This window comes from Marmota monax, unplaced genomic scaffold (genome assembly GCF_021218885.2).
Source record: "Marmota monax isolate L192 unplaced genomic scaffold, Marmota_monax_Labrador192_F-V1.1 WCK01_AAM20220418_F8-fsc00041, whole genome shotgun sequence".
Taxonomy (NCBI): Eukaryota; Metazoa; Chordata; class Mammalia; order Rodentia; family Sciuridae; genus Marmota; species Marmota monax.
Genome location: NW_026695238.1, coordinates 4075491 through 4100482, shown reverse-complemented (window position 1 = coordinate 4100482; position 24992 = coordinate 4075491). Strand labels below are relative to the sequence as shown.

At 55.0% G+C, this 24992-nt stretch overlaps 2 protein-coding genes across 5 annotated transcripts; one reads left to right on the top strand and one right to left on the bottom strand.

Annotated features, from left to right (window-relative positions):
* Positions 1-573: 573 nt before the first annotated feature.
* On the bottom strand, positions 574-5294 carry Inha (inhibin subunit alpha). The gene is made up of 2 exons (XM_046439549.2): positions 4001-5294; positions 574-1596 (listed from the first exon to the last, which is right to left on the bottom strand). Exons 1-2 carry the CDS (start codon positions 4269-4271, stop codon positions 764-766), a joined length of 1104 nt encoding a protein of 367 aa, XP_046295505.1. The 5' UTR covers positions 4272-5294; the 3' UTR covers positions 574-763.
* On the top strand, positions 5275-24787 carry Obsl1 (obscurin like cytoskeletal adaptor 1). 4 transcript variants are annotated; one of them, XM_046439538.1, is made up of 21 exons: positions 5275-6430; positions 7907-8176; positions 8266-8517; positions 8662-8964; positions 9150-9446; positions 10885-11157; positions 12697-12969; positions 13545-13817; positions 16620-16892; positions 17544-17819; positions 17893-18180; positions 18366-18641; positions 19178-19447; positions 19552-19824; positions 20809-21075; positions 21871-21983; positions 22507-22663; positions 22830-22991; positions 23278-23382; positions 23666-23935; positions 24658-24787. In XM_046439538.1, exons 1-21 carry the CDS (start codon positions 5419-5421, stop codon positions 24663-24665), a joined length of 5691 nt encoding a protein of 1896 aa, XP_046295494.1. In that variant the 5' UTR covers positions 5275-5418; the 3' UTR covers positions 24666-24787. The 4 variants fall into 4 exon arrangements, with proteins under 4 accessions (XP_046295494.1, XP_046295497.1, XP_046295495.1 ...); XM_046439541.1 differs by lacking the exon at positions 18366-18641; XM_046439539.2 differs by lacking the exons at positions 23666-23935; positions 24658-24787 and adding an exon at positions 23488-23623.
* The last annotated feature ends 205 nt before the right edge of the window (positions 24788-24992 follow it).

Sequence of the window (24992 nt, the reverse complement as noted above, 5' to 3'; positions counted from 1 at the left end):
AATAAAAAAAAAATTCCAGGAACTTCAGCAAAATGAAATTCTCGGGTCTTCATTCTGGTGATCTGACTTCAACATGACACCATCTCTCTGCCCTTTTAAACTTCTTTCTGACACCACCAGCTCATACATCTGTCCCTTTCTTTCCACCCAACCTCCCAAGAGATCCCAAGATCTGACTGACTATGAACAGTTTTCTCCATGAGATTCCAAAGACCAGGTTCTGAATCCCCTGACCTTGAGCAGGGCATCCTCAACAAGGGCAGAGAATGGCAGGGGAGGGGTCTTATGGCCACAGTGGATAGAGATACTGAGTATAGCAGTTTCTTTTAGGTGTGGCAGGGCAGGCAGCCTGATTGACATGTCAGCTTGCAAGAGGGCCAATTCTGCCTCCAGAGTGGCTTCCAAGGAGCTTGGGACACCTTTGAACTTCCCAACAGAAACACACTCAGTTGCAGCTCTTAGATCCCAGATCTGTGAGGTCAAGTATGGCTAAGTGACTTGAAATCCCACAATCCCATGCTGTTGGGGCCCAAACCTACCCTACATCAATTCAGAGAAGCCTGAGACTGCATGCCAAGTCATATGCACTGTTCTTTATTATCACATGTTGTCCATGGTGGGGGGAATGGGGAGGGATCCCTCTGGCAGAGAAGTAGAAGAAAGGAGTAAGGGGGAACCATTTATTTTCTGCACTCTGCCCTTCCTCCCAGCTGACAGTGGTAAGGGTTTGGTCACCAGCTTCGGGCTAAGGAAGCAGAACTCCTTAGATACAAGCACAGTGTTGTGTGAGAAGGTTGGGTACTGTCTCATACTTGAAAGAATAACCTCCATCTGAGGTGGTACGGACGTGCAGGGGCCTCATGGTTCCCGGGAGGGCAGCGCAGCAAGGCTGGGCCCCTGGCACCAAAGAAAGGGGCTGGACAGGGGTAGGGGGAACCCCGGGGACTGGCAGGGGGAGGTCTGGCGGAGTGGGCAGTCCACAGCCACCATGACAGTAGTGAAAGATGAAGCTGGGAGGGTGCACGATCCACCGGTCCCAGCCTAGCTCCTGGAAGGAGATGTTGAGTGCAGCTCTGTGGCAGTAGGCGTGGGCAGCAGGTTCCTCTGGAGGCCTCTGCAACAGGCGCAGAGCCGCAGGAGACCAAGGCCAGGGCATTGGGGGAGTGGAGCGCCGAGCTCTCTCCCCTCCGCTAGGTGGTCTGGCCCGAGTATGGGCCACCAGGAAAGGTGTGGTCTCTGGCCGGGCTGAGCAGGAACAGAGAGGACATCGCAGCAGTAACACCAGGACAGGGTGAGTCAGCAGAGGGAGAGCAGAGGTGTCCAGATGCAGTACAGCCCAGCGAGGGGGTGCCTGGCCCAGGGACATGGGCACAGCCATGGGTCCCCCAGACGATAGCACCAGCAGGCTTAGCAGGGGCCCAGAGCTATTGGAGACCACTGTGCCCTTCTTGTCTAACCCCGTATGGAACCACAGCTGGGCCGAAGTCACCTGTCGGCTGCGTGTGTGGTGGGATGGCCGGAACACATATGTGAAGACACCTTCCTCAGCCTCTTGGACCAGCCCTCCAACAGCTGGCTGGTCCTCACAGCCGGCACCTGCAAGGGACAGTAGAAAAGAGAGAGGGCAGCCCTGATCAGCAAGACCTGGAACCCTTCTCCCCTTGCCTCATCAGGAGAGATGTGGCCGCCATTCACCAGTGGTAATGTTATGCCATACACTCTGCTGAGGGCCCTCTCAGACCTAGGGCTTCTCCCAAGTCTTGGGAGAACTGAAATAGGCTCCCCATTTTTTCACTTAATTATTAAAGCATTTTAAAAATGTAAAACAGGGCTGATACAGGGGCACACTCCTGTAAAACCAGCAACTCAGGAGACTAAGGCAAGAAGATTGCCCCTTTGAAGCCAGCCTCAAAACAACAACAACAACAACAACAAAAATATATATATATATATATATATATATATATATATATATATATATATATAATAAAAAGAGCTGGAGTACATATGTAGCTCAGTGGTAAAGGGCCCCTGGGCTCAATCCCCAATATTAAAAAAATAAGTTAAAAAAAAAAAAAGAAGAGGGCTGGGGTTGTGGCTCAGTGGCAGAGAGCTTGCCTAGCATGTGTGAGGCACTGGGTTCGATTCTCAGCACCACATAAAAATTAATAAAATAAAGGTCCATTGACAACTAAAGAGATATTTAAGAAAAAGAAGGAAAACAATATTAGACTATATTAAACAACATTAGGACTAGAATTAGAATAAAATTACTTGGTTATATATATATACATATATATATATATATTATTTATATATACACACACACACATACACACCTTGTAAATGTTTTGGAAAGCAAGAGAAAAGAAAGACTAAGCATAGAACCAAAATATGAGAATTTCAATCTAGTATGCCCCCTGACCATTGTGGATCATCCTCAGTTAAACAGAGTTATATGACAGAAAGAAAAAAATACAATATAGGGGTTGAGTATAGAATTCAGTTTTAGACTGCTTGCTTCACATGCATGAGGTCCTGGGTTTAATCCCCAGCACTGCAAAAAAGAAAAAAAAAATACACATACACACACAAAACATCACCAACTTCTCTTTGAGGTAGTTTTTCAATTAATATTCCACAGAGCAATGTGTAAGAGTTTCTGTTAGCTGGTTACAGTGGCACACACATGCAATTCGAGCAGTTCAAGGGGCTGATCCAGGAGGATCCCAAGTTCGAGGCCAGCCTGAGCAACTTAACAAGACCCTGCCTCAAAATAAAAAGAACTGGGATCTGGGGATGTAACTCAATGATAAAGTGCCCCTGAATTCAATCCCCAGTATCAAAAAAAAAAAAAAAAGAAAAGAAAAGAAAAGTCAGGCTGGGGGTGTGGCTCAAGCGGTAACGCATTCGCCTGGCATGCACGGGGCGCTGGGTTCGATCCTCAGCACCACATAAAAATAAAATAAAGATGTTGTGTCCACCGAAAACTGAAAAATAAATATTAAAAAAACAGAAAAGTCCCTATCACTCTCTACCTTCACCAATATTTAGAATTGTTAGACTTTGTTATATTACTCTTTATAACTCTGGGAGTGTCAGAAGCATTATATGAAAAGTTTTTAAAAATAATTCCATTTTTAAAAGTCAGATTAATACACACACACACACACACACACACACAACAGGAAGAAAGGAAAGAAAAAGAAGAGGAGGAGGACTAGGGATGTAACAGAATAGAGGGCTGTCCTTCCCAAGAAAGAGCAGCTGGCATCTTTGCCCCAACATACATCGATGATAGTAAATAATCACGGGCCAGCCCCAGGCAGTTGGGGCTATACTATTACAAAGCTTCTCTCATTATAAATTCATAAAAATGGATCCATTTTTCAGATAAGAAACTGAGGCTTAGAGAGATGAAGTGATTTTCAACTTCTAAATGGCCATACTGGAATTCTGCCTGATTCTAAAGTCATACTTTTCTCCAGTATGCTGCAGGTGGGCTGAAGCCAGGGAGGCAGAGGGTCCTCCGTGAGAAAGTTGGGCCAGAGGAGGGCTTTATTCATTCAGTCAGTAGAATGAGGGGAAACACAAATGGAAGTGAGACAGGAACTCAAGAGAAGATAGACTAACTTCCCAACTAATCTATCCTCCTGCCTCCCTGATATCTCTCTTCAAGTCTCAGCTACCTGGAGCTGAAGAAACAAGGCTTGGGCAGGGAGCAGAGGCAGAGTTAAGAGAAAAGATAGCAGGAAGAGCCCAAGCCCAGAGAGCTCTGCCTCAAGATGCCTCCCATGTTTCAGTCACTCTATAAGCTCACCAGCTCACTCAACCCTAAGAGTGGGCATTATTGAGGAGACAGAGGCTCAGGGGACTTTAGTAATTGATCCACTGATGCTAAGCCAGCTGAGTGGCAGGGTTGGGATTCAAACCCAGGTCATCCTCCTCCCAAGCCCAGGTGCTTCTCAAAGTCACCTTGCTGGTTCCCCACCCTTGTTACCTGTGGCTGGAAAAAGGATGGCCTGGGAGACATCCTCCGCCTCGGGCTCAGAGCCCCTTCGTGTGAAGCCCCCCACAGCGTGTCTTCTGGGCAGCCGCCTGATTCCAGGACTCCCACCTTCCCCCATCACTGCTGGGGGCCCCAAGGCATCCAAGAACAGGGCCCTCACCTTGGCCAGGACAAGTTCCCTGTCCAGCTCCAGCCCATGGCAGCCCTGCCCACCCTGCGGGGCTAATAGCAAGAGCAGCAGCAGGGGCAGCTGAGGTACCATAGCTCACCTGGCCCTACCAACGGGGAACCCACACCCTGCCCTGTGTCCTCTCTATCAGGGTCTGCCCAAGGCCTCTGCAACCTCCTCTCCCCATCCCACCACCTGCCCTCTTCTATCCTTCTCACCCCTCTTCCCCAGCCCTTCCCACGCCCTGCAGTCCAAGTCACCCCTGCCCATGGCATTGAGACCTCCTATCTCTGACGCAGAGGTCTGTGGCCCTGAGCCTTATCTCCCACTGGGGCCAAGAATGTGGGAGAGGGGGCTGGGGAGGATGTTCACCCGGAGTGACCTGACCCACACATACAAACATACACTTCTTCCCCCTACACACACACACACACACACACTCTCTCTCTCTCTCTCTCTATCTCTATCTCTCTCTCTGTCTCTCTCTCTCTCTCTCACACACACACACACACACAAACACTGTCTCACGTCTCAGCACCCAGCACAGAGGTGACCTCAGGTGGGACAGAAGCAGCCTGAGAGCTGCTTGGCCAGGGTTTGGCCAGTTTCTGAAAGTGTCTTTTGTCAGAAAGACAGAATGCATCAGCTTCCTTAGCCCCTCTGAGAGCCCTTCAACCAAGCAACTGCTGGGCTAGCCTAAGCGAAGGGTTGGGCTGCAACTAGAACTGGGGCTTGGGCGGGGGGCAGGTGGTCCAGCCTGCTCTATACTTAGCCTGGAGGAGCCAGTCTGGGCCCTTGTCCTCCAGCTGTGTCATCAGAGAATATTTTTGGGATTGGCAGCTGCAGGCGCCTCTGCCACTCAGGCCCAAGCCTGGCGGGCAGTTGGGGACCTGGCGGCTGGAGGTGGGAGGGAGGAAAGAGGCCCAGGCTGTGGGAGGGGGCTGGGAAGAGAGCAGGAAGCCAGGCCGCGGGCAGAGGAGGCTGCGGGGCCCCTCGCTGGAAAGGCAAACAGGAAGGACTGCCCCCTAAGCTCTGGACTGCGGGCCGGGGAGTCTCCGCCGCGCGCCAGATCTGCTGCTCCAGGCCGAGGGTAAGGAGGCGAGCCGGAAGGGGTGGACTGGGGCGAGCTCCGCGGGTCCCCAACGCTCCAGCCTTCGGGACTCGCGCTGCTCTCCCGGCCTCGGCGCCACCGCCGACCGCCCTTCCCCCGCGCCGCGGCGGGCCATCCGCAGCCACCGCGATGAAGGCAGGCTCAGGGGATCAAGGAAGTCCCCCGTGCTTCCTGCGCTTCCCGCGGCCCGTGCGGGTGGTAAGTGGCGCGGAGGCCGAGCTCAAGTGCGTGGTCCTGGGGGAGCCGCCGCCCACTGTCGTGTGGGAGAAAGGCGGGCAGCAGCTGGCGGCCTCGGAGCGCCTGAGTTTCCCGGCGGACGGCGCGGAGCATGGCCTGCTGCTGAGCGGCGCACTGCCCACCGACGCCGGGGTCTACGTGTGCCGCGCTCGTAACGCGGCGGGAGAGGCCTACGCGGCAGCCGCGGTCACCGTGCTGGAGCCGCCGGCCCCCGAGCCTGAGCCCCAACCCGCCGAGCACCCGCTGCCACCTCCGGGAACCGGGGAGGGCGCCCCGGTGTTCCTGACGGGACCCCGGTCCCAGTGGGTGCTGCGGGGGGAGGAGGTGGTGCTGACGTGCCAGGTGGGGGGCCTCCCCGAACCCACGCTGTACTGGGAGAAGGATGGGATGGCCCTGGACGAGGTGTGGGACAGCAGTCACTTCGTGCTGGAGCCCGGCCGCGCCGCGGGTGGCCAGGGCACGAGCCTGGCACTGCGCATCCTGGCGGCCCGTCTGCCAGACTCGGGCGTCTACGTGTGCCACGCCCGCAACGCGCACGGCCACGCGCAGGCCGGCGCGCTGCTCCAGGTGCACCAGCCCCCCGAGAGCCAGCCGGAGGACCCCGAGGAAGCCCCCGCTCCGGTGGTGGAGCCTCTCAAGTGCGCGCCCAAGACCTTCTGGGTGAACGAGGGCAAGCACGCCAAGTTCCGCTGCTACGTGATGGGCAAGCCTGAGCCCGAGATCGAATGGCACTGGGAGGGCCGCCCCCTGCTTCCTGACCGCCGCCGCCTCATGTACCGCGATCGCGATGGCGGCTTTGTGCTCAAGGTGCTCTACTGCCAGGCCAAGGACCGCGGGCTCTATGTCTGCGCGGCACGGAACTCTGCTGGCCAAACGCTCAGCGCTGTGCAGCTGCACGTCAAAGGTAGCGCCCTCTGAGCGTTCTGGGGCTGGGGAGGGGCCTCCATCGCCCTCTGAGGTCCTCCTTACTCGTGCTCCCCTTGGTGCCCAAGTCTGGGCGACAGGCGGAAACTTTAAATACCAGTTTCCTGACTGACTGCCTCTCACCCCTCAGAGATTTGATTTAGTAGGTTTCCAAGACATTCAGGAGTTTCTTAGCCCATTCCAAGGCACTAAGAAATGGTTGATGTACAAACCGCGAGAACCCTAGATCTCTTCTCCAGTGGTTTCCAACCTTTGCTATCTTAGCCCTTTCTCAACTGGATTCCCATTTGTAACTCCAATATGTAAGACAGATATAAGGAGCATTTTTATCTGTCTAAACGAATAAGGCTAGGTCTAAACTTAAAAGGTTAATCAGTGAGAACAAGGGACTGCAGTATTGAGTGTACACATTTGGAGTGGAGGCTGGACGCATAGTGGGTCTAGTCTCTGAACCTGTGGGGAAGGCCCTGATGCTGACATCAAGTAGAGAAACTATTCACTCACAGGAGAGGAAAAATATCCCATAATTTTTGGCTATTCTTTCATTAAACTGCTTTTTTAAGTTTGAAAAAAGAGGAAGATGAAGGAGAGAAAATTTGTTTTTCAAACTTGAATCACCAATAATATCTAATAAATGCTTACCTTATTCACAAACAGAAAATTCATACAAAACAAAAACACGCCCCATGCTCACACTGGAAGTTAAAGTTCTCTGTAATAGGATTTCATCACAACATGAGGGGTTATACCTTCACTGGTTATTACTCAACTTTCTGCTGGGAAAAAAAAATGTTGACAAATTCTTCCGAGCCCTGCCTGGCACTCACTCAAGCGTGTGGCACCTGGGCTTGTAGCAGTGGCCTCACTGGTACAGCTTTATGTGCACGAACTTGCCAGGCCAGTGCTGAATTGGAATTTCATCAAGAAAGAAAAGCCCAGAGGGAAGGCAAGAGGAACTTCCCAGAGTGCCATAAAAAACCAGCTTCTCCAGCAACCCAAGTTAACCCGCTGGTATTTTCCAGCATCATATGTCTTTTTATCTTTTCTCTTTCCTAACTTTTCTTTCTTTTTACTATATTTTTGAAAATGGTTAGAATACCTTAATAATGAAATTCGACTCGGACCATGGCAGAATTTGTGAGGTGCCTCTGAGAAGCCTAAGGGACCAGTTTGAAAATCACTGACCTGAGATCTAACTTCTCCCCTTGCTTTTCTCATTTTACAAGTAAGGGAACTGAGTCACAGGACTTGCTCAAGGTGATGTGGCTAGCAAGTGTCAGGGTCAGATGAGAAGGCCATCGTTTGACTTCCCTTCTTATAATTTATGATTTTATGATTCCATGTGCCTGCTGTCTCTGGGGAAAGAGCAAAGAACGAGATCTCACGTATGTTCAGGAGCCCTCTTCCTGGGCTGGCCTCTCTCCAGAGCCTTCTCTTGTCTCTCCCCTCTCCGCAGAGCCCCGCCTCCGCTTCACGAAGCCCCTGCAGGATGTGGAGGGCCGGGAGCATGGGATTGCGGTGCTGGAGTGTAAAGTGCCCAACTCCCGCATTCCCACAGCCTGGTTCCGAGAGGACCAGCGGCTGCTGCCCTGCCGCAAGTATGAACAGATTGAAGAGGGCACCGTCAGGCGCCTTATCATCCACAGGCTGAAGGCAGATGATGATGGTGTCTACCTGTGCGAGATGAGAGGCCGGGTGCGCACAGTGGCCAATGTCACAGTTAAAGGTCAGCTGGCCAGTGGGAAGAGGCTGAGGCTGAGGCTATGGCCAGCAGGTGCCTAGCCCTGGGCTGATGGCTTGCCGTGCACATCTCAGGGCCCATACTGAAGAGGCTGCCCCGGAAGCTTGATGTGCTGGAGGGAGAGAACGCCGTGCTGCTGGTGGAGACGCGAGAGGCCGGGGTCGAGGGGCGCTGGAGCCGTGATGGGGAGGAGCTGCCAGCTACCTGCCAGAGCAGTTCTGGTCACATGCACGCCCTGGTCCTTCCAGGGGTTACCCGAGAAGAAGCTGGAGAGGTCACCTTCAGCCTAGGCAACTCCCGCACCACCACTCTGCTCAGAGTCAAATGTGAGGACATGAAGGCCTCTGCCCAGGAAGGCCAGGGTGGGAGGGTGACCAGACACCAGAGCCGGGGTCAGCAAAGTATATTCAAAGACGGAGGGCTGTGGGAGGCTTGAGCAAGATTGAGTGCAAACCCTGCCCTTGTCTCAGGTGTCAAGCATAATCCTCCAGGACCTCCGGTGCTGGCTGAGATGTTCAAGGGCCACAAGAACACGGTCCTACTGACCTGGAAGCCTCCTGAGCCACCTCCTGAGACCCCCTTTATCTACCGCCTGGAGCGGCAGGAGGTGGGCTCTGAAGACTGGATCCAGTGCTTCAGCATTGAGAAAGCTGGAGCTGTGGAGGTGCCAGGCGACTGCGTGCCCTCGGAGGGTGACTACCGTTTCCGCGTCTGCACAGTTAGCGAACATGGCCGCAGTCCCCACGTCGTGTTCCCTGGTTCTGCTCACCTTGGTGAGTCATCCTGCCAGACCCTGCCTGTTAGTGGCTGTACCCCAAGTCATGTCCTCCCATCACCCCTTCTCCCTCTCCCAGCCCTCAGTTCCTGTCCTCAGGGACTGCCAGCCCAGCCCTCTGCTTTCTGGTTTCTTCACTCTGTCCCCTTCTGGTTCTGATGGCTACACTCTGTCCTACCTCAGTGCCCACAGCTCGCCTGGTGGCAGGTCTGGAGGATGTGCAGGTATATGATGGGGAAGATGCTGTCTTCTCCCTCGATCTGTCCACCATCATCCAGGGGACCTGGTTCCTTAATGGGGAAGAACTCAAGGTTAACAAGCCAGAGGGCCAGGTGGAGCCTGGGGCCCTGAGGTACCGAATGGAACAGAAGGGTCTGCAGCACAGACTCATCCTGCAAGCCGTCAAGCACGAGGACAGTGGGGCCCTGGTTGGCTTCAGCTGCCCTGGTGTACAGGACTCAGCTGCCCTCACCATCCAAGGTTGGTGCTGGCGGGGCCCCCAAGAGGGCAGACAGGGTCAAGACCAAAAGTCCTGTTGGCCAAACACAGCAAATACTGTTCCACTTTCTCACAGGCTAAGAAGCTCATACGGAGAGGTCAGAGGCCAGTAGGCCAATTTCAACCTGTGTGCAACATACGGGGCACTCATTCTCTCTATAGCATCACATCCCAATTCTCGGGAGTGTTTTATGCTTTACAGAAATCTGTCACTTTTGTCATATCATTTGGGAGGCATGGACCTTGACCTTTAGTTCCTGACTGCTTCCTGCTCCATCATAGCAGTTTCCCTATGTGCCAGGGCCAGTCCTAATCCCTTGAGATTAATTAACACTATCCTCTTAACAGCCCTATGAGATAGTCTCTTTTGTCATCCCCATTTTATAAGTGAGACAGCTGAAGCACAGAGAGGTTAAATAACTTGTTCAGCATCACAGAGCTACTGAATGGTGGTGTTGGATTATGAACCCAGGTAGTCTGGCTCTAGAATCCCCCTATGCCACCTGTTGGGACAGGGAAGGAGAGAGGATGAGGCATCCCTGAGGAGGACAGTTAGAGTAGGGTGACTGAGAATTCAAGGAACACTCTAGTGTTTGCCCTCTCACCATTACTGGAGTTTGTTAGACCAATCAAGAAATGAGCAGTGCCCAAGTATGGGCCTCAAGAGGGCCAGCTACCAGCTAGCAAGCCGAGGGCAGGGGAGAAGTGAACAGCAGCCAGGATCCAGCACCTCAGAATCACCTGGAGGGCTGGTTGATAATGCAGACTCCCTGGCCTCTGCAAACTCAAGACTTCTAGAGTCTGCCTTTGGGGCAGGCTCTCTAGGAATCCTCAAATCACTGCTCTAAAGAGTGAGTATATCAGCCTTTGGTAGCTGGTTTTCTGTTGCCCTAATAGAACCTGATGCTGGCTACTTTAGAAAGAAAAGAGCTTTGTTTCACTGACCAGTTTGAAGGCAGAAAGATTGGGCAGCGTCATCTCCTTAGTCTCTGGGGAGAGCCCTCTTGACTGAGTCACCAAATGGCAGCGAGGTGGAAAGAGATGGCAGTGTGTGGAGGATGACAAGTGAATAGATGGTCTTGCTTTGTAACAAGCCACTCGCAAGACCTAACTGGGGTCCTGTGAGAATGACATTGATCTCTTCCAAGGATGATGCTCCCAGCGACCTAATTTCCTCTCAATAGGCTCTATCTCTGTAAAGTCCCAGTGCCACCAAGCTGCCATGAACCTTTGGGTCTCCCATTCAAATCATATCCATTTAAATCATAACCACACAAAAACTCAAACTTATATTTTTAAACCCCAATAAATACACAAATGACAGCTCTCCTCCCGGATGTTCATGCGCACAGTGAGAGGGATGCTGATCTGAGGCACAGCTTGCTGAGGAAACTGGGTGTGGCTGTTTGTCCCCATGCAGAGAGCCCAGTGCACATCCTGAGCCCCCAAGACAAGGTGTCACTGACCTTCACGACCTCGGAGCGGGTGGTGCTGACCTGTGAGCTCTCGAGAGTAGACTTCCCAGCAACCTGGTACAAAGATGGGCAGAAAGTGGAGGAGAGCGAGTCGCTGGTGGTGAAGATGGATGGGCGCAGACACCGTCTAATCCTGCCTGAGGCTGAAGTCCGAGACAGCGGCGAGTTTGAATGCAGAACAGAAGGGGTCTCAGCCTTCTTCAGTGTCACTGTCCAAGGTCAGAAACCTACTGGCCTGGGCTCCTCCAGCTGAGGCCAGTTCTGGGGCAGGGCAAGCCTTTCCCCCTGGTCTGTCCACTTGGGGTTCCCTTAGAAGCAGGGCTTAGTGGCCAGGGTGCATATTTTAGATCAGCTGCACTTGCTTCTTTACCCTCTCATCACCTTCTAGCACACTTGACCCCCGCATACCCTTTGCTGGATGAGGGGAAAGAACCAAATGCAATTAAGAGGAAAAAGATGGGAGGTAACATTTACTGAGCATCTCACTCTGAGCCTAGTGCCATGGTAGGACTTCAAATATTTACTGTTTGGTTCAATTTTTCACATCTAGATGAGGGGTAATACAATTCCAGTTCACATAAAGGGGCTGAGGCTCAAAGAGGTGATGTGGTTTACCCCATATGTAACCAGCAAACACCATACACCACACCCAGGACTAGCCTCTGCTTACTACTCCAGGTGGTCAGATCATACAGAAGTGTTGAGTGCCTGGTCCAGTGGTTCTCACCAGACAATCCATTGTCCAACTGCTTCAGGAGCACCCTGGAGGCTTATTATAAATGCACATGTCCAGGCCTCCTGGGCTCTCCAGAGCAAGAACATCCAGGGCTGGGCCTGGGGTCCTCAGGGAGGGCAGTATGGGAGCACTCGTCCTGCTCATCCTCCCCGCCAAGGGGAAATCCTGTTCTCAACACCATTGCCAGGAGATCCTGTGGCCCCTGCCTGAGTGCCCCCCATGACAGGGAACTTGCTACTGTTAGCCTTTTGTCACTATAACAAATAATTATAATTATTAACTTAATTAACTTACAAAGAGAAAAGGTTTATTTTGGTTCACGTTGGTGGAGGTTGCAGTCCAAGATCAGGGACCCATTACTTTGAACCTCAGCTAGAAGTGCTAGTGACAGTGGCCAACTGCTCACCTCATGGCCAGAAAGCAAAGGAAAGGAAGAGGCTGGGGTTCCACAGGCCCCTTGAAGGGCATGCCCCCAATGACCTTCTGCTTGGCACCTCCTCCTATAGGTCCACAGCATCTCCAAAAGTGCCACCCTGGGACCAAGTCTTTTGCACATGGAACTTTGAAGACACAACCATATCAAACATAGTACTACCCATAGGAGCAGCTAGTTCCCACCAATTAAGCCACTCTCCTCCTCTTGCCCCTCCTGGGGACTTTATTGTGAAGGAAGTAGCAAGCTCAGCCAGTGTGGCTTGTGACAATGACCTCCCTCCTGCCTAGACAAATGTGGATACCACTGTGTGAACTCTATGCTTTTTTCCCTCCATGTCCCCACCCAGCTACCTCTGATCCTCTGGGGACCAAAGGACCTCTCACGGGCCACATGATCTTTGTCATGGCCTCGCCTGCCATGCTATCAAGAACCCATATCATTGTCCCTGAAACTCCTATGTAGTAGCTTTAAGCACTTCTCAATGTCTTTGCATGCAGAGACAGTACCTCCTGCCATGAGACCAGTTTGGACTCCTGTCTCCTATGTGTGGGTATGTGTGTGATCCATCTCTTTTCCCCACCCCAGATCCCCCAGTGCATATCGTGGACCCCCAAGAGCATGTGTTTGTACATGCCATAACCTCTGAGTGTGTCATGCTGACCTGTGAGGTGGACCGAGAGGACGCCCCTGTACGCTGGTACAAGGATGGGCAGGAGGTGGAGGAGAGTGACTTCGTGGTACTGGAGAATGAGGGGCCCCATCATCGCCTGGTGCTGCCCGCCGCCCAGCCCCCTGACGGGGGCGAGTTTCAGTGTGTTGCTGGAGAGGAGCGTGCCTACTTCACTGTCACCATCACAGGTGGGGGACCAGCAGCAGCAGCAGCTGTTATACTCCTGCATCTTGCTGATCAGACCCCCTCCCGTTCTCCACCAGGGCCTAGCCATAGTCTGGAAGTGTGTTGTCACGATCACATTGGTCCTGGCTACCTGTCACCAGGAAAGCCCTGCCTTCTCCATTGTCCTGGAGACCCCACCAAGGGGAATCTTTGGGGACAGTAACTGTACTGCAGGGCCAGGGGTCTCAGGAACAAGAAGGTCAAAAGATCTCAGAGCCCTGCAGGTGACCCCAGCTCTACCTGGAGGCCCGACCCTCCTCTCCCCCATTCCACCCTTCATACAGCCCTGTCCCAACCCAGGAATACAGAGTTTGTACACCAAAGCCTGGAATGCTTTGGTGACTGCACTTTTGTCCCCCTGATCATGACAGCTATCTTTGGGGGACCATATGTCTCTAGCTGCTTACAGCTAAAAGTCCTTCTTGTTCAACACATGGTCTACTTTCCAGAACATAAGGAAGAGGCTTGGATCAGGGAGGGCAGCAGGCACAGCAGCCCCAGCCCCTCATGCGCATTGGTGGCTGTCCCTGTTCCCCAGATGTCTCCTCATGGATCGTGTACCCCAGCGGCAAAGTGTATGTAGCAGCTGTGCGCCTGGAGCGCGTGGTGCTGACCTGTGAGCTGTGTCGGCCCTGGGCCGAGGTGCGCTGGACCAAGGATGGTGAGGAGGTGGTAGAGAGCCCAGCACTGCTTCTGCAGAAGGAGGACACTGTCCGCCGCCTGGTGCTACCTGCTGTCCAGCTTGAGGACTCCGGCGAGTACTTGTGTGAAATTGATGACGAATCGGCCTCCTTCACTGTCACAGTCACAGGTGTGGGTCCACCCCAACTCCCCAGAGTGACCAGAGAACAGTCCTGATCCGTGGGGGAGATGGCTGAATGTCCTGTTGCTTGCGTGCACATGGGAGGAAGAAGGCCTGGGCGCGGGTGCATGCACCAGGGTCCCTGCAGGGAAGAGCCCAGGATGCCCCATTCCAGTGAACAGGCCCTTCCCCAGTGCAAGGCCAGGTCTAGTTGTGTTCCACCAGCTCATTGATTAAGCACTGTCTCTGGGCCAGGTGCTAGGAGTAATTGGTGAGTGACACAGATACAGTCCCTGTCCTTGGGGAGCTGCCAGTCTAGCTGGGGAGGCAGCTGTTAACCAGGGGTCGCAAACGGGCAGTCCCTGGGACCCTGGGCAGCCCACAGATGTGTTTTGTTTGGCCTGCAGAGTCTTACCAGAGTCAGGACAGTTCAAATAACAATCCGGAGTTATGCGTCCTCTTGAAAAGGCCGAAGACCCGGCGGCTCTGGTCCCGCTTCCCCCCTTGGCGACGATCTGCTGGTGCTGAATAGCCCCATAGTACGGGGGCCCCCCATTCCTCTGCCCACTCTCCCTGCATTCCTTTTTGCCTCTCCCCAGACTGCTTCAGCCCCTGACCTAAGGTTCCTGGCCCTTGTGGGCATTTGCGTTTGCGACCCCTGTGTTAAACCAATAAACACGCAAATAAACATACGGTGACACCTTGTGATAAGTGCGGTGAGGGAAGAGGGCTTGAGAGCAGAGAGGAGAGGCAGGGTGGGCCTTGGAGGAAGTCGCCACTCCACACACAAGGGCCAGTCCTGGGCTGGGCTCCCAACATTTAGCACCTCTTAGAAAACTCAGTCTGCCCTCCCAGCATGCACAGCCTGGCAGGAAAGCCAGACATGTCAGAGAGCGGGTAGCCCAGGGTCGCCATAGGAATCCCAAGGCTACAAGCTGCTCGCCTGGTAAGGGCAGCAGGCGAGGTCTTTAGAACTGATAGGAGAGTTGAATGGGGATGGGGGTGGGCAGAGAACAATCTAGACAGGAAAAGCACAGGATAACTGTGGAAGTGATACTGGTTCCATGCAGGAGACTTTGGGCTGCCGCTCACAGCGCCAATTCCAGTGTGCATGTGTGGAGGGTGGCGATGTTTAGGAAGCTGTAGGTGACAGAAGAACCCTGATGGCTGCCCTGGAGAGACCATCCCACTGCTGGTACTGTCCTGCTCCCCTATCCCTGGCCATGTCCTAGGAGCCATGCCTAGCCCAGCTGAGCTGCTTAGGGCGCCCCACTCCCTGCACCCCAGTCAGCTGAGCATGGCACACCAAGCCCAAAGTGCCAGTGAGGCCTTGTGCACGCATTCTAGCCTATGTCCATTCACTTTCACTCTCTCCTTTCCCCGGCCCTGGCCAAATATAATGGCCACAGCCACCCTAATTTCAGCCTGCACTTGGGCTTCCCACAAAAAACCCGGCTATTCACACAAACACCACCTCAGCTCTAGGCCAGAGTGAATCAAGTCGCACACCAAGCTCAAGTCCCAGAGCTGTTCAGGTCTCATTACTGCACCCCGCCCTTACAACTACTGCCCCCATCACGTCCTGCACCCCACAGGCAGCCATCCTCTGCTATCTACTGGCCTCCATGGGCCCCGGACAACCAGCCTGCATCCTCCAGTCTCTGTAAGCAAGCCCACGTAGGAAGGTGGGTTGCCTGAGCTCGAGCCAGCAGTCCCTACGGAGGCCGAGGGCTGGTCCGCGCTTTGGGTACGACTGCCCATGCGCACACCACGCGTAAAATAAACCCAGGCCCGGAAGCTAGCAGTTCCCCACCCCTGCCACAAGGGGGCGAAAGGCACTAAAATCTTATGCCGACTTGAAGATCCTGAGGGAACAAGGGCGCTAAGGGGTGTGGATAGGCTTCGGCTCATTGCACTGGTCACTTCCAATAGTGAAATGGCTTCCTTTCAGTGGAGGAGTCACCAGCACTTGGAGATGAGCTCTCAGGATTAGCACGTAGCAACCCTGAGAACTCTTAGGTGTTGGCAACTCTCATGCACAAATGCAAAAAGTGTTACTTAATTCCTTCAAGCCCAGGTGTGGAATCCCCATAGCTGCCTGCAGAGTGTGTGCCTCCCTTGAACACACTGTAGTGTGTGCCTTTGAGTACCGGTAGCCAGCTATGAGTTTAAGAAAATTGCTTTATCACTCTGCACCTTTGTTCCCTCATCTGGGAAATGGAAACCTCATGCTGTGAAGTTTAAAGTGTAATGTGCTAAGGACTGTTCCTGGAATCTTAGGAGGTAGTATAAAAGTGTTTGCTATTTCAGATCCACCACCTCTTATTCAAAATTCTAAAAAAATAAAAAAAAAAAAACTCTTAAAAACTAAAGGCTTTCTGTAAGTTTGGTATGCAAACTCATTTCAGTGAATCCTGAATTTAATTGCTGTGAATCCATTTTTACTCTTTAATTATCCATTAGAGTAAGTGTATTTGTATACTTGCATCTATAAGATATGAATATATCTTTTCATATATCCTACTGAAGGTGAATACATGTTACATTGCAGAAATGTTGATGTGGTTGGTTATGGGGAGAGGCGCCCAGCGGAGGCTGAGGATATGTGGTATATGAGAAATGCACCATTTCTAAAATCCAAATCCTTATGAATTCTAGAACTTCTCTGGTGCCAGAGATTACAAGAGCAGATCCTGGACCTATTGTTGTTATTATTCTACTCATTATTCTTATTATCATATGGGCAAGAGGGCTTCATGCTGCCAGATACCTCCAGGGAGGCCGACAGCCTGTGGTTGCCCCCCTTTGCAGAACCCCCCGTGAGGATCATATACCCTCGGGATGAGGTGACCTTGATCGCCGTGAGCTTGGAGTGTGTGGTGCTGATGTGTGAGCTGTCTCGAGAGGACGCCCCAGTGCGCTGGTACAAGGATGGCCTGGAGGTGGAGGAGAGCGAGGCCTTGGTTCTGGAGAGTGATGGCCGCTACCGCCGCCTGGTGCTGCCCGCTGCCCAGCCTGCGGACGGAGGCGAGTTTGTGTGCGATGTTGGAGATGACTCAGCCTTCTTCACTGTCACTGTCACAGGTGAGCAGATTCTGGGGCACCCAGAGCAGTAGGAACTAAGGGATAGATACACTCAACTATCCTGAATTCTTGTATCTTAGGGACTCCCCAGCCTCCTCATTCTCAGAGCCCTGCTCTCCAAAGTCAAGTTGAGACAGGGACCGCAGGTGTGGTGGAAGGAATCCCAGCAGTTAGAACCATTCATTCATTCAGTCAGTCAATAAATATTTACTGAATGAATACTATGTGCTTGGCACTGTTCTAGGTGCTGAACCAATGAGACAAAACCTCCTATCTTACATTCTAGTGAGGGCACACAGACAGGTGGTGCTAAATGCACCAGAGGAGAAGTAGGGGAAGGAGAGGGAAGTGAGGGGGGAAGAAGGAGGGGGTATGTTGAGGTTGGTTCTGGGTGTGGATCCATCTACATCTTCTGTCTGTGGGACACTGGACAAGTCACTTTCCTCTATGGAGACCTCAGATCCTCATCTATACAGTGCAGTGGTCCAGAGTAGCTAAGGAATGAGCTGCAGGTGCTCAGGCACAGTGTCTGGCACACAGTAAGTGCCCCCTGGGTTGTGCTGCAAGTGGAGAGGGCTTATTTTCTGGTGGGCAAGGCAGGGAGAGGCCCACTGGCTGAGCCCCATGCCCCTACCTCTGCTCACGCACCAGCCCCACCAGAGAGGATCGTGCACCCAGCAGCCCGTTCTCTGGATCTGCAGTTTGGAGCTCCAGGGCGTGTGGAGCTACGCTGTGAGGTGGCCCCTGCGGGGTCCCAGGTGCGCTGGTACAAGGACGGCCTGGAGGTGGAAGCCTCAGATGCCCTGAAGCTCGGTGCTGAGGGGCCTGCCCGCACCCTCACCCTGCCCCATGCCCAGCCTGAGGATGCCGGGGAGTATGTGTGTGAGACCCGAGATGAGGCCGTCACCTTCAACGTCAGCCTCGCTGGTGGGTGCTCCCAGCCATCCTGGGGCAGGGAGGAGAGGCGGACAGGGGCTCATCCGCTCCTCTCTTTGTGCAGAGTCTCCTGTGCAGTTCCTTGCTCCGGAGGCAGCCCCCAGCCCACTCTGTGTGGCCCCTGGGGAGCCAGTGCTGCTGAGTTGCGAGCTGTCCCGGGCTAGCGCCCCTGTGTTCTGGAGCCACAACGGGAGGCCTGTGCGGGAGGGCCAGGGCCTAGAGCTCCAAGCCGAGGGTCCCCGCCGTGTCCTCTGCATCCGGGCTGCAGACCTAACCCATGCAGGTCTCTACACCTGCCAGACCGGGACTGCCCCAGAGGCCCCAAGCCTCAGCTTCACCGTCCAGGTGGCTGGTGAGTGGAACGTGGGCAAAAAACCTGAGTAGCAAGCACCCCAAAACGCATGGGCCTCCTGCTCTGCTAGCACCCCTCGTCTACCCTGTGCCCACCCATCGCTCCTTTCCCATCATGCCTCCCTCTCCCCTTCTTACTGCCCTAGAGCCTCTCCTTCCCGGTGACCCCCAGCTCTGACCCCACAGAGCCCCCTGTGCGGGTGGTGACCCCTGAGGCGGCCCAGACGAGGGTTCGAAGCACCCCAGGCGGGGACCTGGAGCTGGTGGTGCACCTCTCCGGGCCGGGGGGCCCTGCACGTTGGTACAAGGACGGGGAGCGCCTGGCGAGCCAGGGGCGGGTACAGCTGGAGCAGGCCGGGGCCAGGCAGGTGCTGCGGGTGCGGGGGGCACGGAGCGGGGACGCTGGGGAATACCTGTGCGACGCACCCCAGGACAGCCGCATCTTCCTCGTCAGCGTAGAAGGTAACAGTGTACCCCTCACGCTCTTTGGCCCTGGCAACCCAAGGACCACTTCTTGTTATTTTGGACCCTTTTCATGTCCCACCCTATCTCGAAGCCTCTGGCGCCCACCAGTGTGTGCGTGACCTTTAACTTGGAGAGGACACAAGGCTCCCTGGTGGCCGAGAGCAGCAGCTCTGGAGTCAACCCACCTCTGCTCCCCCATTGTGTTGAGCCAAGTAGCTCAACCTCTCTGAGCCCCAGCTCTTCAACTAGGGGAAGTTCTTGTCCTCTAGGGTTGCTGTGACAGTTAATGCTATAAGTACGATCCATGGTAGATGATTTATTATTACTATAGAGTGGGGGCAGGCACCAGGCTGGGATTGAGAGGACCTGGCTAAAAGGAGTGAGTGGCAGGGAGCTGACACCTGCCCTTTGGGCCAACCCTGACCAACACAATAGGTCCTCAGCAAAGATGTGCTAAATAGTGGGGAGGGGAGGCAGGGGTGAAAGGAGAGGAGGGGAAAACCCAGCCAGCTCACTGCCCCACCGCCCTCCAGAGCCACCTCCAGTGAAGCTTCTCTCTGAGCTGACGCCATTAACGGTCCACGAGGGCGACGATGCCACGTTCCAGTGCGAAGTCTCACCACCAGATGCAGAAGTCACCTGGCTACGCAATGGGGCCGTCGTCACTCCAGGGCCCCAGCTGGAGATAGCCCGGAGCGGCTCAAGCCACTCCCTGACTGTGCGAGGCTGCAGGCTCGAGGACTCGGGGACAGTGACCGCCCGGGCAGGGAGCACCGTCACAAGTGCCCGGCTGCATGTCCGAGGTTTGTGTCTCCCTGCCCTGGCCCCAGCAGCCTGCTGCTCCTGCCTGGGGAGGGACCCAGCGAGGCCCCAGCTGCTCCATGGCTGCCCCTCTTCTGCCCCACAGAGACGGAGCTGCTGTTCCTGCGGCGGCTGCAGGACGTGCGCGCCGAGGAAGGCCAGGACGTGTGCCTGGAGGTGGAGACCGGCCGGGTGGGCGCCGCGGGGGCCGTTCGCTGGCTGCGAGGCGGGGAGCCCCTCCCGCTCGACTCCCGCCTGGCCCTGGCCCAGGACGGCCACGTCCACCGCCTCTTCATCCATGGCGTCGCGCTCGCCGATCAGGGCACCTACGGCTGCGAGAGCCACCACGATCGCACCCTGGCCAGGCTCAGTGTGAGGCGTGAGTGCCCCGTCCTCTCCTAACCATCACCCACCCCATGACGCTGCCTCTGCTGGCCGTCCTAGAGCCCCTGAGACCCCCACCAAAGTGCCCCTTGCCGCTGAGGAAAGTCGGCCCTGGCCATCCTAGTCCAGGGGTGCAAACTGAAGCAGCTTGCCCAAAGCAAAACTTCTTTTTTCTAATGTTTTCTATTTACCTCAGAAGCCCATATGGCTTTTGCATTCCATTTCATATACCCAAGGTGGCTTTGCTATACACATAAATATTATATTTCGAAAAGATTCTCTGTGTTTAACTTAGTCACATGCCCCAGGGACATACATGCCCATTTAAGAACCTGGGGTGGCTGACAAATAGCACTTTCCACTCCTTAACCCCAGCTGGAGCTCTATTAGCTGTGTGACTTCACTCAAGTTACTTAATTTCTCTGAGCCAAATCTCCTGAAAAGGGGGGCTGAACTCTACCTTTAGGGTCTTTAAGAACATTAACTGAGATAACATAAGAAATGCTCACCCAGAGCTTAGTGAATGGTTATTGTTGGTGATAATGTTCTCTTCTAATTCAATCATCACAATAAATTCATGTTTCAATGTTATTCATCTTGTACAATTGGAGAAACTGGGGCCCAGAGAAGTCAAGCAGTTTGCCTGAGACCACACAGTACACAAACCTGGCAGAGCTAGGTTCCAGTCCCAGTGGATCTGACTTCAAATCTCCTGCTCTTTCTAGTATCACAGCATTCCTCACCCAGACTCCTCAACCTTCTTAACCACACCTCACCAGATTCCGGTGTCCTCCTTTCCTAAACCCAAGTCCAGCCAGTTGTGCTCCCTTCTTGCCCCCATCCCCATTCTTGAGTCTGTAGCCAGAGCCGCAGATTAGGTGCTGGAGACTGTGGTTAGAGCCAAGGGGTGAGTGAGCCTCTGTGGCTCCTGCCCAGAGCTGGAGCTGGCGTCCTCCCCATCCCCATCTCCCCACACCAGCGCGGCAGCTGAGAGTCCTGCAGCCTCTGGAAGATGTGACAGTCAGCGAGGGGGGCAGCGCCACCTTCCAGCTGCGGCTCTCCCAGGAGGGTGTGACTGGGGAGTGGGCCCGGGGTGGAGTCCGGCTGCAGCCAGGGCCCAAGTGCCACATTCACGCGGAGGGCCACACTCACCGTCTGGCACTCAGTGGCCTGGGCCTGGCAGACTCGGGCTGTGTCTCCTTCACGGCGGATTCCCTGCGCTGTGCTGCCAGACTCACTGTGAGAGGTGCGGCTGATCGCCTGTGTGTGACCCCTGATCCTACTTACTACTTGTGTGGCCTCCACTGACCCTGCCTGTCCCCGTGTGGCCCTCACTGACCTACCTTGTACAGTGTGACTCCTCTGCCCCTTCCATTCCCGTGTGGCCCCACTGCCCCAGCCAGTGAGCTGAGCTCCCCACCTTGAGCATGGCCGTGCCAGTGTGGTCCCTGTTGTCTGCCTGCCTGAAAATAGCCCCACTGATCACACCTGTCTCCTGAGGCCCTTCTGCCTGTGGCCACTCAATTCCTCTCATCTGCTGACTGTACCTAAGGGTGATTCCACTAGCAATCTTGCTGGAATGCCCCCATTTTTTGCTTCCAGCCCAATGTGTTCCCCACTGACCACACTTAGATTACTCTAGGGTCCTCCACTGCCCAGTGTCTGCTGCTGTCCAACCCAGCCAAGCATGGACTCCCCCACTAACCATGCCTGTCTATTGGTGAATTCATGGACACCTCTGTTCCAGTCTCCTCCAATCCCCTCTATCTTCCAGCCATGTCCCCTACTGACCACCTTAAATTGTGTCTTCCAGCTAGTGACTCTCACTCATTGACCCTATCACTCTGCTGTGCCCCCAATGACCAGCATCCCCCTTAAACCACCTGCATTGCATGTCCCCCACTCACTCAGTGGCCTTCACTCATCACCTTGTACTGGACACTGACCCCTTATGCCCACATGTGTCCTCTTTGTCCCTGGAATCTGGGTCATCTTGCCCTTACCCATGTTCCCTGTGCACTGTCCTCCCTTTCCCACTCAGAGGTCCCAGTGACCATTGTGCAGGGGCCACAGGACCTAGAGGTGACTGAGGGAGACACAGCTACATTCGAGTGCGAGCTTTCCCAGGCCTTGGCTGATGTTACCTGGGAGAAGGTCAGAGCCCAGCCCAAGCGCAAACCTTGTCTGCATAACCACATTAACGATAACAGAAAGAACTAATACCGACTGAGTGTGCCTGGCACTGCACTAAGATTGATATTACATTGAGGCCTTTAGTCTTCAAAACCTTTACTTTTTAAAACCTCGGGGGTAGACCTTTTTTCCAGTGTTTGTTGCCTAGGGAGAAACTGAGCTAAGGAGATGAATTTACTTGCCCAAAGGCAGACAAAAGGGCTAGAGCCATAATGGAATCCAGATTTACCTAATTCTAGAATCCCCGCACATTCCCCATGTGATCTGGTTTCCTGAACCTGTGGTGCCCCTTCTGGGCCTAATGTCTCTAAAGGGTTACACCTTTCAAAGAGGCTCTTGGCGAAGCCCGACACTAGCTTGGGAACTCGAGGCACAAGTAAACTCGCCTCCAGACTACTTGGCAACGACAGAGGGCGCCGCCCTCCAGAGCCTCGGCTTCCAGTCCCCAGGTGAGCTCGGCCCGACTCTGCACCTCCGCCCCTAGGACGGGCGCGCGCTCACTCCCAGCCCCCGGCTCCGGCTCCAGGCCCTCGGGACGCGCCGCCTTCTCCAGCTGCGGCGCTGCAGTTCCTCGGACGCCGGGACCTACAGCTGTGTGGTGGGGACGGCCCAGGCCGGGCCGGTTCGTCTGACCGTGCGCGGTGTGTACAGGGCGGAGCGGTGGCTGGGCGCTCGGCGGGCACTGGGACCGCTGACGGTTGTTTCCCCAGGGCCGACCCCGGGGGACCTCAGAGGGGGCGTGGCGTGGGTGTGGCCGGGGACCTCCCCCTCCACTCAACCCCTCCTCCCGCCCCCGCTCTGCCCCAGAGCGCACAGTGTCGGTGCTTTCCGAGCTCCAGTCCGTGCGCGCCCGCGAAGGCGACGGCGCCACGTTCGAGTGTACGGTGTCAGAGACCGAGACCACCGGGCGCTGGGAGCTCGGAGGCCGCCCGCTAAAACCCGAAGGCCGCGTCCGCATCCGACAGGAAGGTCTGTCCGCCTTTCTACCCTCTCTGACCTGCTGCCCCGCCCCAGGTTAGACAGACCCGGCCCACCACGATAAGCTCCGCCTCTAGCTCGAATAGGCCCCGCCCCGCCCGACAAACCGGCTCTCCAGGACTTTTCTCCGCCCCCAGCTCTGAGTCCGGTTCGCTCCGCTTCCCAAGGAACACCTTCCTAGTCCTAACCCACCCCGGGCCTTCTCTATCCCCACCCTCGCCCCTGGACCCTCCCCAGAGGCGGATCCGGCCTTGCTAGCTCCCCCCATCACCCCCAGGGAAGAAACACATTCTGGTGCTGAGCGAGCTGCGAGTCGAGGACGCGGGTGAAGTCCGCTTCCAGGCGGGACCCGCCCAGTCCTTGGCTCTACTGGAGGTGGAGGGTAAGCTACTGAGGCGGGGCGACAGGGAAGGGGGCATCACCTCCGCTCTGGGACTGAGGGACTGGCGGCTGGTCCCAGTAACACTGCCTCCCCTCTCTCTTCGAGGGCGCTCTTGGGGCGGATCACCGAGGGCAACGCGTTTCCTGGGGTAGAAGAGACTGTGGACTGGGGATGCAGAGGAATGGACTGTGGCACGAAGGGCTGATGCCTGGAGTGGAGGCCACGGGAGGGATGGGTGTTTCTATTAACTTAAGCTCCTGCCCGCCCCGCCACCCGCTCCCAGCATTGCCTCTCCAGATATGCCGCCGCCCCCCTCGCGAGAAGACTGTTCTTGCCGGCCGCCGGGCTGTGCTGGAGGTGACCGTGTCCCGCTCCAGGGGCCACGTGTGCTGGTTGCGGGAGGGGGTCGAGCTGTGCCCAGGAGACAAGTATGAGATGCGCAGCCACGGCCCCACCCACAGCCTGGTCATCCATGACGTGAGACCTGAGGACCAGGGCACTTACTGCTGCCAGGCCGGCCAGGACAGTGCCAACACATGCCTGCTGGTAGAGGGTGAGTAAAGCCCACTGGGCAGAGGTCAGAGGGGCAAGCCTTTGGACCAGGCCGGCAGGCCAGGCAAGAGGGGGCGCTTTGGAGCTGCTAGGCTGAGACACCCTATGAAAGGCTTTCCAGGACTTGGGAAAGGTTCTTAGCAGGGGTGTGTTGGATCTGGGGGTGGGGGAGGGGTGCGATAGATCACACCCAGGACTGAGGGGAGGAAGCCCTGATTCCTTAACAAGAGCGGCTTGGTTCAGAGCCGGTGTCCCCAGCTTCCTACCCCTCCTCTGTCAGGCTTCTCTTTACCCCCTCCTGCCTCTGGACCCTCTTTAGCTCTCCTGAACACCCCATTTTTTACCAGTTCCTCTCTTTTCCCACTTACCCACCAAAAGCTGTACTGACCTCACCCTTCCTGCTCTCTACTGGGCCGGCTTTTGCCTCTCTAAGCAAGTTCAACATCAACAGAGGGCTCCCAAGCTAGCTTCATTTCCTCCTCTGCTACGTAGGAGATGCCTTGCCAGTCTAACCCAAATTCCTGCATTCCTTGTACATGCCCTGCTCTGCTCCACCCTCAATGACCCCACCTCCCTGCCCCCATGAGAACCTTGACAGAGGCTGTGAAAGGGTGGGGCACAGGCTGAGGGTCCAGCTGTCCCTGGGTGGGTGCCCAGGCTCTGCCAGGGAGGAGGAAGGCGGCCTCTTCTCCCTCAGCCCCACGTGGTGTCATTCCTCTGCAGGTGACTAGCAGGACCCAACCAGGCAAGGCAGGTGCCCTCGGACAGCTTGGAAAGCATGTGCCCTTACACAGGGCTGGGTGGGGTGATGGGAACCAGAGGTGTCGGGAAACAATAAAAGTGCTGTAGCTCATTTTCTTGCCTCTCTGTGTGCCATAGGAGGACAGACCTTGCCTGCAGCCCCTGTAGGAAGGGGCACAGGGCCCAAGGCTTCAGTGCTTCCAGCTTGGCCCACAGAAGTGCCAGCCACTGAAGACCACCACTCCTGGCAGAGGCCATGCAGTTTGGCACATTTATAAAAGATTGTAAAACAGGGCGGGGTGGGGAGAGACAGAAGC

What these genes read in the sequence shown, in the direction of transcription:
- Inha (XM_046439549.2), bottom strand. Translation starts at nt 4,271, where the DNA reads ATGGTACCTCAGCTGCCCCTGCTGCTGCTCTTGCTATTAGCCCCGCAG. An exon ending in CATCCTTTTTCCAGCCACAG is followed by an intron (nt 1,597 to 4,000) that starts GTAACAAGGGTG and finishes TGTCCCTTGCAG; the next exon opens with GTGCCGGCTGTGAGGACCAG.
- Obsl1 (XM_046439538.1), top strand. Translation starts at nt 5,419, where the DNA reads ATGAAGGCAGGCTCAGGGGATCAAGGAAGTCCCCCGTGCTTCCTGCGC. An exon ending in CTTCACTGTCACCATCACAG is followed by an intron (nt 12,970 to 13,544) that starts GTGGGGGACCAG and finishes CCTGTTCCCCAG; the next exon opens with ATGTCTCCTCATGGATCGTG. An exon ending in CTTCACCGTCCAGGTGGCTG is followed by an intron (nt 18,181 to 18,365) that starts GTGAGTGGAACG and finishes CTGACCCCACAG; the next exon opens with AGCCCCCTGTGCGGGTGGTG.